The 15,770-nt window shown below is 40.5% G+C and overlaps 2 protein-coding genes across 2 annotated transcripts in view; one reads left to right on the forward strand and one right to left on the reverse strand.

The window, feature by feature from the left end:
• Nucleotides 1–9,282, reverse strand: part of ipo11 (importin 11) — an 85,795-nt gene extending 76,513 nt beyond the window's left edge. Inside the window, exons 1-5 of the mRNA XM_042070137.1 lie at nt 9,173–9,282; nt 6,613–6,757; nt 6,101–6,201; nt 5,604–5,676; nt 4,721–4,924 (exon numbers count right to left, since the gene is read on the reverse strand). Of these exons, the coding sequence (XP_041926071.1) occupies nt 4,721–4,924; nt 5,604–5,676; nt 6,101–6,201; nt 6,613–6,750 (516 nt within the window). The 5' untranslated portion in view covers nt 6,751–6,757; nt 9,173–9,282. The remainder of the gene's footprint in view (nt 1–4,720; nt 4,925–5,603; nt 5,677–6,100; nt 6,202–6,612; nt 6,758–9,172) is intronic.
• A 1,835-nt stretch (nt 9,283–11,117) lies between these two features.
• hsd17b3 (hydroxysteroid (17-beta) dehydrogenase 3) lies at nt 11,118–15,637 on the forward strand. The gene is made up of 11 exons (XM_042070161.1): nt 11,118–11,325; nt 12,604–12,650; nt 12,795–12,870; nt 12,957–13,064; nt 13,203–13,270; nt 13,387–13,431; nt 13,541–13,575; nt 13,648–13,729; nt 13,861–13,926; nt 14,228–14,377; nt 14,530–15,637. Exons 1-11 carry the CDS (start codon nt 11,175–11,177, stop codon nt 14,629–14,631), a joined length of 930 nt encoding a protein of 309 aa, XP_041926095.1. The 5' UTR covers nt 11,118–11,174; the 3' UTR covers nt 14,632–15,637.
• The last annotated feature ends 133 nt before the right edge of the window (nt 15,638–15,770 follow it).

The following is a 15,770-nucleotide window of genomic DNA, read 5'->3' on the forward strand; positions in this document are numbered from 1 at the left end:
AGTAAATAGCCTAATACTAAATATTACACACTAAAGATGCAAACATCACAACATGTAAATGTCATGATTTGGGGGTAGTAATTCAATTTCAGAAGGTTCACAATCCATACTAATTGACTAAAGAAAAATTCAACGAAGTAAGTGAAGTAAACAAAGTAAGCGAAGTAGAGGACAAGGCTGTAGGTGACAGACTCAGGTATATTTTAATGACTCAGCCTCCTCAGCATCTTGAGCTGGCAGTGTGAATCCAACTAATGATTAAAGATCAAATGCGTGTGATTCCTTCTGATGGGAACGTCTTAGCGATCAAAGACATAAACAGCCTGAAGCCTTCTGTTTCTTATCAAAAGAACCAAGCATTAAAAGTGTCCCCACTGACTTGCAGGCAATAAGAGTCAGCTCTGTGAGCACCTGCACAAACCGCCTGCAGACTTAAATCTCTTATACGCCTCAGACCCACTTAGAGAGAGAGCGAGAGAGGGCGCCGTCTTGAGTTGCTAACAAGGAAAATGGGGTGAATCTCAAGCAGATGTGGGCACGGGGACAGCATTTGATACTCTGATAATGATACTTTGATAATCTTGGCACAACTCATTAATAACCACACCTAACCCAGAACACAAATGGGATTCACATGACATGTGTTGCCATGTCAGCATTCACTGTCGTCTACTTTGTTAGACAGAGTTTTCCATTTTTTGTTTATTCATTTAACTGAAGCGGTCATCCAAAGTAACTTACAAATGGACTGACACTCAAGCTACAGTGCAAATGGAGACTTCAGTGTAATAATAAAGTAGTAGACTGAATATAGCTCTGTTTACTAGTGCTTACTGTCTTACTAGATTACTAGATTGCTAAGGGAGAGGGCTGAATCTGGTGCAGAGGAAAAGCAATAATCATAAAAGTGATATATAATAGTGCTATAAATCTGAGATGATCAGATTTCACAAATGATCACAATTATCTCCCCCAAAATTGTGTTTGAAATGTGGGTAGTGGATTGTGTTTGAAAAGTGTTAGATGTGACAATGCGTCATGAATAGTCAAATGAAAGTGGCCACAAAATTAAACCCCCTTTCAAATACATAAAATATCCCTAACAATACCGGATTAAAACAATCCAAAAACAACAGAAAACAAATTACCATTGTGACCTGCAAAGTTCAGTGACAGCACTGTTAGCAATGTTCTACCCTCAGTATTCCAGATTCTAAGGTATGAGCTACACCAGGCGCGTAACTGAAGCGTTTCATTCGCGACGCGTAAAATCCATTTTAGATGAATGGTCTATTTTTTTCGAACATATGCCCCACTGTCACGTCTGTTGTAGCTACTTCCATTGATTATAATGGAAGCTAATTGTTAGTACTTGAACTTATGCACTCTCATCCTCTGGTAGTAGTATTTATTGTTGTAGCGTGCTACAATCCAGCCGAGGTCCCCTTTGGGTTTCATTAAGGCTCCGACTCTGTAGGAAACGGTCTCCTTGGTGATTCCGCTGCCTTTCTGAAATCACAGGTATTGACAGCTAAACAGCGACACCTACAGGCTGACTCTGGTACTTGCATAGGGGATAAATGGATGCTCTAGGGTAGTGAGGGCTGCACAGGTGTGCTGCAGGGAAAATATCCATATTGAAGGTTTTTTTTTAATCTGCGCAGTCCACCATCTTTTCATCTCCATTTATGATGTTCAAGGAATGTTACACTTGCATGCAACTAACAGCCAACTCCTAAAACATGGCACAAAAAAAAACGTTTACTACATCATGTTGTATAAATACTTTAAAGGGATGCCTGACCCACCACCTTTTGTCATGCTGAACAAAAAAAATCAAATTAAAGCAGGTTAATTCACGCAAGTCATCCTTGCCCTTGGACATTTTCAGACGGTTAGAAGCAACCAATTGGACTAATTTAACATGAATTTTTCTTTTTTACTTTTTATTATTTGTTAAGTTGTTTGTTGTCTTTTATGTCTTGGTGTCACGGATACGCTGGTGACTATGATGCTCCGTCCGGCATCTTTTGTCTTGTGTCATTTGTTTTTTAATTTATTTGATGTCTATGCCTTGATGTCTGTGCCTAAAGGAATGCTGTGCGAGTACGGCGCTCTGTCTGGCGACTGGGTATTTTGTTTGTAAATTGTCTGTATTTTTTAATTATTTTTGTGAAGCAGCCTTGGGTGTCTTGAGAGGCGCTTTATAATTAAAATGTATTATTATTATTATTATTATTATTATTATTATAATAGACAGACATTAGGCTACAATAACACTGGAGCTATGGGTTCACACATAACTTCCCAACGTGTCAAAACACAGGAGTTTTTATGATGTGGCTTTTGTATGCTTAATATCATGGAGGTGTGCAGTGAGATTTTCTCATAGCAAACAGTGTGGCGTGAGGAAAAAAGCTTGGAAACACTGCTCTAGGGGACTGTGGAGATGAACAATGAGTTACAATAACCGCAGAACTTAACGTTTTGCCACGAGCAAGTCTGTCTGGTTCCCTACGTAAACTCAGCTTGGCCTCCTCAGCACAGGGAATGGCATAAAAAGTACAAAGGTCTGAAAACACAATACTGTTTTCACCCCACAGGTGTGGCTCAACACTAAACACACACACAACTACATTTTGCCAATTTTTCAAATGTTCTTGTCACATGCTGCTGCATCCAAGATTGCAAAAGCCATCAACAAAGTTAGACTACTTCCTATTTCAAAGGGCCAAGTGGCTACAGCAATCCTCCTATTAGATGATCTTGGCATCCTTTCTACAAAACCCTCATCATGAGGATGATGGTAATAATTTAATTTCAAAATTTTTGCTACAAATGGATTTACTAATGTTCAAAAATCTAACAAACAAGCTTACTGATACTCATCCGTCGACCCTGAACGGACTCATTCCTAGCTTTCAATTTGTCATTGTGCTGCCTGACAACACTTGTAGCAGAAGTCCAACACAACACACGTTCACTCATTCATTTGAGTCTGGAACACATCACTCGACAATAACACATACATTAGAATGCTTTCTACTTGACATTGGCCACCGACTTCACCAGTAATCTCCACCATGTAGAGTAATTCATTTGTGCAGTTGTATTTATGCATTAGCACTTTTTTTCTACAAGCCGTCTACTTCCTAGAATAGCTCGCTAACCAACACATGCAAGCTAAAGTGACTAACAACCATTGAACAGATTCAGAAACCACAAAAGCCAACCAAGAAGAATCAATGATAGTAGGCTCTCGCTCTGCTAGTCAAACAGCTTTGACTGCAATGTCTAAAAACAAAATACAAATATGCTCTTTATATTTTGGCTTCCCCTCTACTATCATAAATGTCCAGAACTATCCTTTGTGACCTACCCTTATGTCAGTTAAAATGACTTAAAATCTAGTAATCAACACAAATACAGTCAGAAGAGTAGCTAATTGGCTAAGCTACCAGGAAAAGGCACCTGACCAGTTAAGGCCATGACAGGCATTGACATATACAGTACTGTAACCAGTTAAGACTGATGCAAATCATGTTCAAAGACATTTAATGGCCACACTGCAGGCACAAGCTTATGTGTGAATTTTGGGGGATCAGTGTGACAGCTCCTTCGGCCCAGTCCAATTTTACACCAGAAAACCCCAAAATAGCAAAAAGCACAAAAAAAACACATATTTTGAGTAGAGTTCCTCCATAGCACAATTCAGGGGCAGGATTAGAGGTTTCAGAGCAGGCCTCTGAGATAAATGAACCAATCAGGGGGGTCTATTCCACCAGCTTCTAATAGCTTTCACTTCCACTCACTGAAGAGACACCAGGCCTTCAGAAAGGACAGCTCGCCTGTGCATTCGCCTCACGAGCCGCACTCCACGCACGGCCCTGCTAATGTACAGACGCTGATGAACGCTTCAGCTATCAATCTGAGCTACTGACAGACACCCACCAGGCCTCGCATTTCTTATTGCCTCTTGGCCCTGAGAAATGTACACCTGCATTCAGACTCCATTTTGAGAGAGTGTCGGAGGAAGTTTATTTCCTCCCTCCATCCCAAGTTAAATGGCAATGCTGCCGTCACAGGGAGTCTTCCTGATTTCTTGTGGTCTCGTACATCAGTACACTTAATCAGGAAGAAGAAAGGCAATTTCGACCAGCCAAATCAGTTGGGAATTGCAGATTGAGAGTGCCTTCCACTCAGAGCACTACAGAGCGCATTGAATATCCATAATGTCATTCCTCATGAGCCCTATATCAGAAGAGAGTGCGACAGCAAATAGTCAAGCCCATAGCAATGTAGGTGCACAGAAAACCACAGTCCACCCCGCAGAGAACAAAGGAAAACTGCAGAAAAATGGCACTGTGAATTCAACACACACATCTACATAAAATATCAAATTAGCGCAGCTCAAACTTACAGCATCACACAGACAACATGCTGCATGTGCGTATGTACAACGCATTGGAATTCATTGAAGCCTTCAGACTTGCGTCATTAATGCACAATATTTATATTCCCTTATGAAAATGTTGTGTTTCTTAACATCTAGAAAATATATGACTGGGTAGGCAGGATGTGATGCAACACTGTCACAATTTCAGCCCTGAGTCACACAAGGGCCTAAAATGGGCACAGAGAGAGATATGAGGCAGACGAGAGAGAGAGAGAGAGTGATGAGATAGAGAGAGTGATGAGATAGAGAGAGAGATCTACTCACGTCCTGGAAGAGCCTCCGGTCGGTGGCGAGGCGTTTGGAGGCCAGGGTCTTGGTAACGTGGTAGAAGGTGAGCAGGGCGCGGTGCTGCTGCAGGCTGTCCTGCACCTTGACCGACTCCAGCAGGATGGGGATGAGCTCGGGCCACTGCCGCGGACAATCCAGACGCGCCACCTTGGCAATCAGCACCGCAATCTGGGTGGCAATCTGAAAACAACACAAATCCCAAAAGATTAACCGATGCGCGAAAAGCTTCCCACTGCTGTTGCCATTGTGAACATGAGACCAGCACAACAGAAAACGGGGGGAAAAAAATGAACCAAAACAAAAGAAAACTAATCAATCCTTCCAGACAGTAATTATCCACTTCAGAAAATGTTTTGACAGCTCATTCTCACCCGTTTCTAATACCAAGCCAAGGAAAACGCAGCACAGATCATTAAAATTGGCAACACATGTCCTTGGGCGCGATTTGGAAATTAGGAACTGGACCGCACTCCAAAAATGTTAATGCGCCATCCTGTGTTGCTTAGGCTTCCGCCTCTGCTAAGAGGGTGGGCTGTCGGTTTGGGTTTGCGGTCCGCTGTCAAGTCAAGTATCTCGCCTGCATGCCAAGCATCCGCTCAGCCTCATTGATCAAAATGACACCCTGCCGCACGCATGCAAATGAACTCTTCCGCGTTCAAGTGATAAACACAAGCCTCTTCACCTCCTAATGATGGGATATTAATCAAAACAACTGCAATCAGATGGAAGGCAAGCAGGTCAAGAAGTGACCTGCTTGAAAAGTGGAGACAAACATAATGATGAGATGATGTGGGCCATCATATGGATTTGATACGTGCTGAAGATACATGAAGTGCTTCAGGTTTGGGCCTGTTCTCACCTGGTTGACGGGTTCGTTGAAGTTTGTGACGAGGCCGGCACGGAGGGACGTCTTCTCCTCTTCGGACAAAGCACTGTGGGCACAGAGACGGACAAAGGTAGTGAGACTCGGCATGTCACTGAAACAGCAAACAGGCAGCACCCACACCAGTAACTGCTCTTTTGGGGGTTTAACTCTTTGGAAGCCGGCCCATATCCACACTCCTCTGGTGTATCCTTTTTGTCAACAAAAGAAACTTCCATCGAGTCAACAGACTTCTTGCATTTTTGCAATTTGTGCATAACCACTGCAGTCACTTGGCAGGGACGATACACTGTCTCAAGACATGTACACACACACAAATACAGCATGAGAACAGTAGCGAATGCAGAGGCCATACCCCACCGCCATTTATAGCCAACAAGGCAGATCATGATCAAATATTGATCTCATTTTGCTGTAATCACCGTGTGAGAGCGGGAGAATCGGAGCCTGATAAGGGAGGAACAAAGACTCACTGTGGTGCCACTCTCCTCCAGTAGCGATCGATGCCGTTCTTGAAGTACAGCACCGCCAGCCATCTCACGTTGACATCAAGATTGTGATTGTTGAAGATATTCTTGTAGCAAGGGAAAACAACATTTATATGTGTATATACACAGTAACAGTGCCATTGTGTCTAAAAACAATAACACTGCTCCTTCGAGTGGCTCACCAAACAAGCAAATCTAACCTTAAGAAGAAGGATCAGTGCAAATGTTGTCATCTGAGCAGACAACGCACTAAGAATATGCATAATTAGAGCAGACTATGTGCATTCAATGCACAGAGCATTGAGCATTGAGAATAGCCGGACGGCTGAAACGTCTGCTCTTGCTACCAAAATTAAATGGAAAAACTCCTTTCTCTAGACTTTGTTTAAGTCATTTCTTTCAGAGCCCAAACTACTCCTCTCTCTCCATTCAATGCACAGAGAAATGGTATCATCAGAGCAGACTGGGCACAGAGTCATCATCAGGTCATTCCTCACCAGCAGCACCGAGTAGAAGCCGGGTTGGGTCTCCCACTGACGCAGCTGCTCCTCGGCAGGCTTCAGCACGGCCGTGTCCTGGCTGGTGGCCTGGGTCAGGGTCTGCAGGACCACCGAGCTGGCACTCTGGATGTCCATGGATGAACTGAGGCAAGAAATGGCATCAATGAGCACTCAGGGCTTAAAATTCATTTTTCAAAATGGGGGGGAATTCCCCCCTTAGGTTATTCATGTAGGGGGGATTTACACAATTTAGGGGGGAGGGGGGGATTGCAATTTCGATACTTCTTCGATACTTTTTAAAAGTGTTTGATTTTGGGGCCCCCAAGACCCTGACATCATCAGTAATATATGCTGTAGTGGGATCATTCACAACAGTGGACATCCTAGATTCTGCTTGACTCTCTCCACACACACACACTGAAAATTATGGCTTATGTGATAGGCTATGTTTCTATTTCATATATTTGTTAATTTATATAGAGTGTATTTAGTTAATAATGTATAGCATTTTACTAGTAATTACTAGCAGCTAAACATATTTAGTAATTTGAATGCTTCATATTGACGTTTAAGCTATAACACTTAGGCATATCTTTAATGTGTTGTGTAGGTCTAATTGAGTGCACATTGGTGATGAGTAGGTGTAATTGAGTGCCTGTCACTTTAAGAAAATACGTGAGAGTAATTAGCCTCCCTTCAGCCTGACGGTTTTAGGCTAGTCGGTAGTGAATACAAGTTGTGCATAGTGCAAAAGGATATGTGGATGCAATTCATTATGTTTTCTATGTTATTAGATAAAATTAATGTTCAAAAAACTAACAAGTTGAAGACAATCTTTCTGGGATCAAGTGTTGACGTGACCTGAGCTAGCAGGATAGTTACCAAGGAGCTCTTTCCAGATGTAAAAGTTTGCCATGGTTGCGTAGTAGCCTATTTGCGTAAGCCTATCTCTCTCTCTCTCTCTCTCTCTCTCCGTGTGTGTGTGTGTGTGTGTGTCTGCGTCTGCATGAGGCCATGTTCAATTCAACTCGGTAGTTGATCCGTCCGGTCAATAGCACCGCCTTGACCCCACTTCCACCCCACGCCGTCATCAGACAGGCTATAAAAGTGTATGCGGGAATTTCTCGCATTATGATGGCTAGAGTTGCGGGACTTGAACAAATTATGCGCAATACCCGCAGTGAAATTTAAGCTCTGAAATGTTACTGGAGGCCTGTCAGGAAAGTGTCCGTCATGAAGCATCTACAGAACATAGCTACTTATTACTGTTAGGCAACAGTAACATAATGTTTTTTTTCTGGGTCTACTTAGAATGTGCATGTGAAGAGCTTAGTTCATTAGGAATACTGGCTGCAATTCCTTGTTTCTCTATTGGTCAGTCACATGAGCAGTTACAGTAGTTGCACCCTATAACTGGATCTACACTTCTGAAATCTACACTTAAGCACTTGGCCCAATAAGGCCTAGGTAGTGATTCTGATGGCCAAGCAAACAAGTGATGGTAAGCAAAGATGCGGCATTTATTTGTCATATATGAAATATCAAAAACAAATGGGCTAATGTGTTGTATTTACCTATTTAAATGTTCATCATCTTGTGACCAAATAAACAAATCACCTAGTAAACAAAAATGTATTTGGTATTGATTCGCTCAAATATGACCCTACTTTACCCTAGTGAGAAGACAGGGTGTGAGAAGAGTGAAGGATTTTCCCAGGCAGGGGTTTGCTAGTTTAAGCTTTCATTTTGGTCGAGGAACAACCCTCTTCAGATGGACTGACATTTTCACAGCTTAGGAATACAAAACTATTGGATTTTTTTTCGGATTCAAATTCAATTCGGTGACATTTTCGGGAAAGACTGACAGAATGTGATTTCACCATCACATTCAGTGACTAGGCACTCCAAACAATGAAGCCATAGATGTTGAGCAGACGTTTCGGTTTGGACACTTGAGGATGAGCGGAGACTTGACAGTGTCAGCCACTTTTCAGGCAATAGAAACCACACTTTAGTAGGCCATTTGGGCGTTATTTAACTCCCCAAAAGCGAAGGATCACCTCTGCTAAACGCTAAGTTAACAGACAAATTAGCAAACACCTCTGCTAAACGCTAAGTTAACAGACAAATAAGAAATGACAACTTTATCTTTAGATTCAACCAGCCACAAGCTAATCAACATAAGCTACCAACATAAACCAAAATAACAGCAGCCAGCTAATTAACAAACTAACTGGCCGGCTAACTGTTTTCTAGCCAGAATCAGAGCTCAAATTGTCCTCCCATGTACATCCTACGCAAACACTGCTGACTTGATTACTTCCCGTCTGTTAAAGAATACGAACACAAATGTGCTCGCCTACTAACGCCGAGAGGCCATCTAGGCAGGAGCCATGTCAACACTGCAAAACTGCCAGCTTGCTAGCTAACTAAACAACGTTGATGGGGCTGTAAACGCACACCGGCGGCCTTCGCTCAGAAACGCTCTAACGTACATACTAACATAGCAAATACATTACAGGGATGTTTGATGATGGCGTTCCTTAACTGTACTTACCGAAAATAAAAACGTATACTCCACTAAAATCAAATTATGCTTATCGTCGACTCAAGCTGGCTGAATACCACACACGCTGTCAGGATGGCGCCATCCAGCCAATGGCGCAGGTTGATGACGTAGTAAAGATTTGCTCAACACCGCCCATAAGTTCTGCACATGGTTCTGCATTACAGTATGTTTAACAGTAGGCCTACAACTTCTATGAGGCCTTTATTTATTACTGTCCCAAAAAGTGTTTTCACTATGGGATAATGACAGTGTTTTTCAGAATGGAGAAAACACAATTTGCCATTATTAATTTCATGGGATATCTTGCACAGAGATGTAAGCTACAGTACAGGAATGGGGAGTATCTGTAAGGCCTACTTTAGGCTACTTTTACTTCACTACATTTTCCAATTAACATATACTTCTACAATATACTTCTACTCCACTACATTTTCATTAGCAGCATTAAGTAGAAAGTAGACTAAAATAATATGCAAACGAAAACTAAATCCACAGTTTCCATTCAGCATGTCACTGTAGATATTTGCAACCCCAAGATTTTCTGACCTGATGTCACCACAGGACACAGCAATGAATGAAGACAGGCCTAGTGACCTAGTGAGTTAATGCACATGCACACCACGTCCTATTAAGGCTGTTGTAAGAAGCTGAATAGCAATAGCGTAATTTGTTTAGGCTTTCAAAGCGTGTTTATGGAGTGGGAAGTCTTATGGGCTTAAAACACCATCAAGCCTTAAGTACTGTAAATAATAGATGCTGTGGGAAAATGTCTAGTAGTTAGCTGTTTAATGATTACTGGGGTTGTTGTCAGTCATTTTGATTTTCTCTTATCTATGACCTCTGAGGTTCACCACAGTCAGAGGTAATAACAACTTCTCTCATCATGAATCAACTCTTTCACTATTCTTTTTTTGTAATCCATCAAGAACACCTGTTTTAGTCCTATTAACAACGGTAAGATTTTGTCTACGAGAGACTCGTTGCTCTCATGCTTGCCTAGGATGCCTGTGTGTTTGTAACCTGTCTCCGGCGTTGTGAATAATGCTCTGTCCTCTGCCATACGGTCGGTTTGCCTGTGAGTTACTTTTTGCCTTTTTTTGGATCAATACTTAATTTTTACCACAATACTTTTACTTTTAAGTGGTATGCTTATAGATTACTTTTACTTTGATTTAAGTCTTTTTCTGTCTTTTGGGGGCAGCCGTGGCCTATTGGTTAGCACTTTGGACCTGTAACCAGAGGGTTGCCGGTTTGAACCCTGACCAGTAGGCACGGCTGAAGTGCCCTTGAGCAAGGCACCTAACCCCTCACTGCTCCTCGAGCGCCGCTGTTGATGCAGGCAGCTCACTGTGTCGGGATTAGTGTGTGCTTCACCTCACTGTGTGTACACTGTGTGCTGTGTGTGTTTCACTAATTCACGGATTGGGATAAATGCAGAGACCAAATTTCCCTCACGGGATCAAAAGAGTGTATATACTTATACTTATCAAATGTCTGTACTTATACAGTGTGTGGGTTTTGGATACTTTATACAACTCTGATCTTGCATGACAAGCAAGCATGTATGAACTTGTCTTTACGGGAATAATGGCATACATCTTAAATATGTTGTCATCTTTGTGAAACTCACCCAGTCATGAATTCTACTGCTGCACATGGGAAAGAATTTAAGTCCCCTATTTACCTACATATCCCACAGTGTTCAGATTGAGTCAAAACACCCTTCCTTCCAACTATTCACTCTCAGGCTATCTCGTGTACACCCCCCTTCAAGAAACCCATCTTTCTCTCCTCCCCAGGAAATGAGCATGACATAAAACTGCCCACAAGATTGCTTTGTTTTTTTTTTCAGGAGGATTTCTCTGATTGGCCCTGTGGCCTGTCGCTCACTTGGAGGACTGTTCAGATCAGATACCGGCTCAGCAGCCACAGTAAAACAGGATTAACAAGCATTGCAGCTCTCATTCCATGCTAAAGGCAAACTTTCATCATGGACTCTTCTGAGTTGGTCTTCACTGTGCTTGGGGCAGGCGTTGCCTTCTACTATATTCTCAAAACCGTGAGACTGCTTAAAGTTCTATTTCCAAAATTCTGGTACACTTTGCCTGGAGATTTTTTCACTTCCATGGGAGAGTGGGCTGGTGAGTCTGATGTTTACCTTATATAATATGTCCGATAACATCTCCCTTTTAAAAAAGAGAAGAAATCTCCGGTGCTTTGTTTAATAAACAAAAGGTCACTTAAAAACAATGTACTCTGAATAATCTTTAGAACAGAGATCTCACCCAGCGAATATCATATTCAAGTAGGTCACCATACCATGCATGCAAAAGGAATAACATTCTTCTCTGATGGATGAAAGGAAAACGTACCTCATTCCATACACCTCGCACATAAGGGTATACCTTTATATATTATATTATTATTATGACTATGTACGCACCCACCAGTTTGTTTTATATTGGGGTCTAATAGAAAAATGCACATCAGACTCTTGTTTAGTGGCAGATAAAAGTGCTTAATATCGGATAAAAGTAAAAAAAAAAAAAAAAACTTTTCCTTCACAATATTTCCTTCACAATATTCACAAACAATATTTCCTTCAAGGTAGCACTGCTTTACTGTTGTTTTTGTGATTTCATAAGGCTAAATTAATTAAATTCTTGTTGCTTATATTGTGAGTTGCATTTTTACAAGTAGGTTATATCATTTCAACATCTTCAGTGCAAAAGGAAGTCCAATAAAAAACTTTTAAAAAAAAAGTTTATTTACCCCAGGGGGACATTTTTCTGCCTGCTTTTTTTTTTTACATCTGTGTTTTCCATCAAACACTTATCGGACTGTTTGAATATGATGCTACTGTTAAAATAATTGACAACATGGACAAACTAACCGACTTGGTCATAATCCAAAATAACACCAGGTCACCATTTTAGTGGCTTCTGGATTACATGAATTATTATAATTAGAAGACTGGAATTGTTTTTTATAGGGATGCAAATGGAAAACAAACCAGCACGGCATCAACATAACACTTTTAACAGCAGCATTTCATAAAGAAATTCAGTTTGTGTACAGTTGGCTCCCGTGTTTTCTTTCAACCAAACCACTGGCTCTGTATGTGCTAGAGCATTGTGTTAAAGTTAATTAATGGAGGAAACTAAAGAGGGTCCACCCAGCCATTTCCCACCATGGTTGACATCAAATATGTCAGATAGGTCAACACCTTCAGTACCTTCGGAAATTAGACACTGATTGCACATATGATTATGCAAGTCCATGTCGCATTGACATCGCAAGGAACAGATCATCTAGTCAAAAGCATACCTTGTGGTTACCTCCTTTTATATAAACCCCATGTAAGATATTGAAATTGTGTTCCATAACTTATACAAACGGGACATTATCTTCTTTTTCAGTGATCACTGGAGGGTCTGATGGAATCGGCAAAGCATATGCCCTTGAGGTAAAATTCCCCCCATGCTTGTGGAGTCATACAGAATAGTGTGTACTTGTTTATTTGTAAGAGAGAGTGGTCTGTGGGGGTGTATTTATGAAGAGTCTTAGAGCCATCATGTTGAGGACCTCTATTTATATTCCATTCATGCAGCTAGCCCAGCGGGGAATGAATGTGGTTATTGTTAGCCGAAGTATTGAAAAACTAAATAATGCTGCAAAAGAAATAGGTAAGCAGAGGACATCGTTTTAATCTGATTGGAGAATTTGATGTTCAGTATGGGGTTTTACAGAGTGTTTTGTTTTTAAATGCCAGGAAAGGCTACTGGCAAACGTGTTAAAGTTTTGGCGGTCGATTTTACCAAAGACCATGTGTGTGAGTCCATTGAGAAAAGCCTAGAAGACCTGAATATCGGAGTTTTAGGTATGTAACTGTGTCTTCAGTACTGAATGACCTTTCAAAAGAAATGCATTTCTCTATAAAAAAATATATGAAATAAAATAAATGTTATATCGTCTGTGAACAGAACACACATATCTGATGTGCATTTTGAAATAACAGTTAACAATGTTGGCATGCTGCCCTCACCCCTCCCCTGCAAGTTCCTCGATATGACCACTCTGGAGCAGGTAGGATAGCATCTCAGCACTTTCAAATCTAGAGTTTGCCGTCACAGAAACCTGCACCTGTAGTGTTTCTACTGACCATGACAATGAAAACACAAGTATTTGTGTTTCTTCCCCAGACACTCAATGATGTGGTAAACTGCAATACAAAATCGATGATGCAGGTAGACACATACTTTTTTCGGGAAATATACTTTGTCCAAAATGCATGAGGGTTGAAAATTCCAAGGCCATACCTGAAATTACATTGTTTTCCTCTTCTTTTTAAAACAGATGTGCAGAATTGTACTTCCTGGGATGGAGGAAAGGTAGAAGTCATGATAAACTTGTGGTTTTAATAATTAACTGATGTGATAGCTAACCAACGCTCATTTTTGTAGGGGGAAAGGTGTCATTCTGAATGTGTCTTCTGGAATGGCTGCCATCCCCTTTCCCACATATACGCTCTACACAGCATCAAAAGTTAGTAATTTGTATAAACAGACTAACTAACATGCACCTTACCAGTCCATACAGAGTGTATCTAAATATGATCACACAACTAAAGATACAAAATGATGGACTAAAATAAGAAAATTCTTACCACTTCTCAGGCATGTGTTGAGACATTCTCACAAGGCCTTCAAGCTGAGTACAAAGCAAAAGGAATCATTATACAGGTAACAGGGAACATTGTTTAAAAAACCTAAACAGTATGCTTGAGAAATATTTAATTATAGCCTATATTTAAACATTTTAGTATTGACTGAAAATGAAGAGTGAAAATGAGATATTCTTACTTTGCTGTACATACTTTTACATTTCAAATAACCAGACTGCATTATGCATTATTATATTAGTAGGAAAAACCATGGTGCATTATTATATTAGCAGGAAAAACCATTATGCATTATTATATTAGTATAGGAAAAACCATGGTGAAGAAATTTTGTTACTATTTGATTTCTTGCTATTTTTCAGACAGTGTGTCCTTTTGGGATATCCACTAATATGACTGGCTACCAAAAACCAGATCTAATCACCTACACACCAGAGGACTTTGTGAAGACATCACTCGCCTACTTGAAAGCAGGAGACAAGACATTTGGGAGCATCGCTCATACAATAATGGTAGCCTATTTGCTTTTAGTTCTGAGCCAAGTGCTGCAACTAATTATTTGTAATTATGTGCAAGCAAGTCATTACTACGAGATCACCTGTGCCTCTAGGCTAATCTGTTGGAGCTCTCTCACTATCCCCCCCCGCAAACTCTTTCCCTACAGGGCTGGATTATACAGACAGTGCCTATTCAGTATTTCCAAACGGAGAAGATGCAAGAACAGCTGATTGAGTTTGTTAAAGGAAGAACTGGGATAAAAACATAGTAATTTAGATGAGAAATGTTTGAGGTTTAGTCCTCCATTTTTCAGCTCCAGATGTTTGTACATATCACTGCGAAGCATTTATATTACCTACGATGTACGACTTTGATATCACCCATCCAAACCATATATACTATAGCTGTACTTACACTCTATTCAACCTCACATTACATACAGCTCTGGAAAAAATGAACAGATGACAGATTACTGGCCTGTCAGTTTTAATAGTAGGCTACTGCTAGTTGAACAACATAGCTAAAGTTTACTAACCAGTTCAATGACATCAGTTGCTTGATTAAGGTTAAAAACATTTTAAACCCTTTTCCCGTTTGCTGGAAGGAGTGGCACAACTTTTTTTACAAAGTCGGTCTACATTACCATGAGATGAAGTCCTGAAGACAATGACAATAAAAAAAAGGCATATTTGCCCATGTTTAATGTAAACAGGAAGTTGATATATGCCAGTACAAGCAAATCCATAATGGAGTTCTACATAGAGCCTATTCAAAATTAAGAGACCACTGCAAATTTGAATATGACCATCAACTTATTTGAATGTCACTCAGCAACCGTAGGATGACAGAGAAATTTGCAGTGGTATCTTCATTTTTTCCAGAGCTGTATATACAATATGTGAGTTCCCTTGCATTTGGCACACACCCTGATCTTCAAACAAAAAGATCAATGGCAACTACTTATTTATCACTGTATAACAAGACTCTCAAGTTAGAAACTACAGGTTTGTTTTTTAGATTAGATTAGATTAAATTCAACTTTATTGTCATTGTGCAGAGTACAAGTACTTTAGGGCGCATCTTGATTTCTAGGCTAGAGTACAAGTACAAAGACAACAAAATGCAAAAAAAGCAGAAAAGTGCAATGTGATATACAAAGTAAATATATTTTTTCTGTTTCCTTTTATGTCATGGCCTACTGACTTAGGTTTTTGGTGTGTTTATGTTTAATATGTTTGCTTTTGTTAAGTAACATAAAATGCTTATCGAAAATACAACTGGTATGTACATCCCATAATTGCACTGCATATCACATTCACCTGCATGTTTCACCGTATGGAAGAACATGCCACATCACAGCAAAACTGCAACAGCTGCTGTTAGACCTTGAAGGAAAAACAACATGAG

This window comes from Alosa sapidissima, chromosome 18, assembly GCF_018492685.1.
Source record: "Alosa sapidissima isolate fAloSap1 chromosome 18, fAloSap1.pri, whole genome shotgun sequence".
Taxonomy (NCBI): domain Eukaryota; kingdom Metazoa; phylum Chordata; class Actinopteri; order Clupeiformes; family Clupeidae; genus Alosa; species Alosa sapidissima.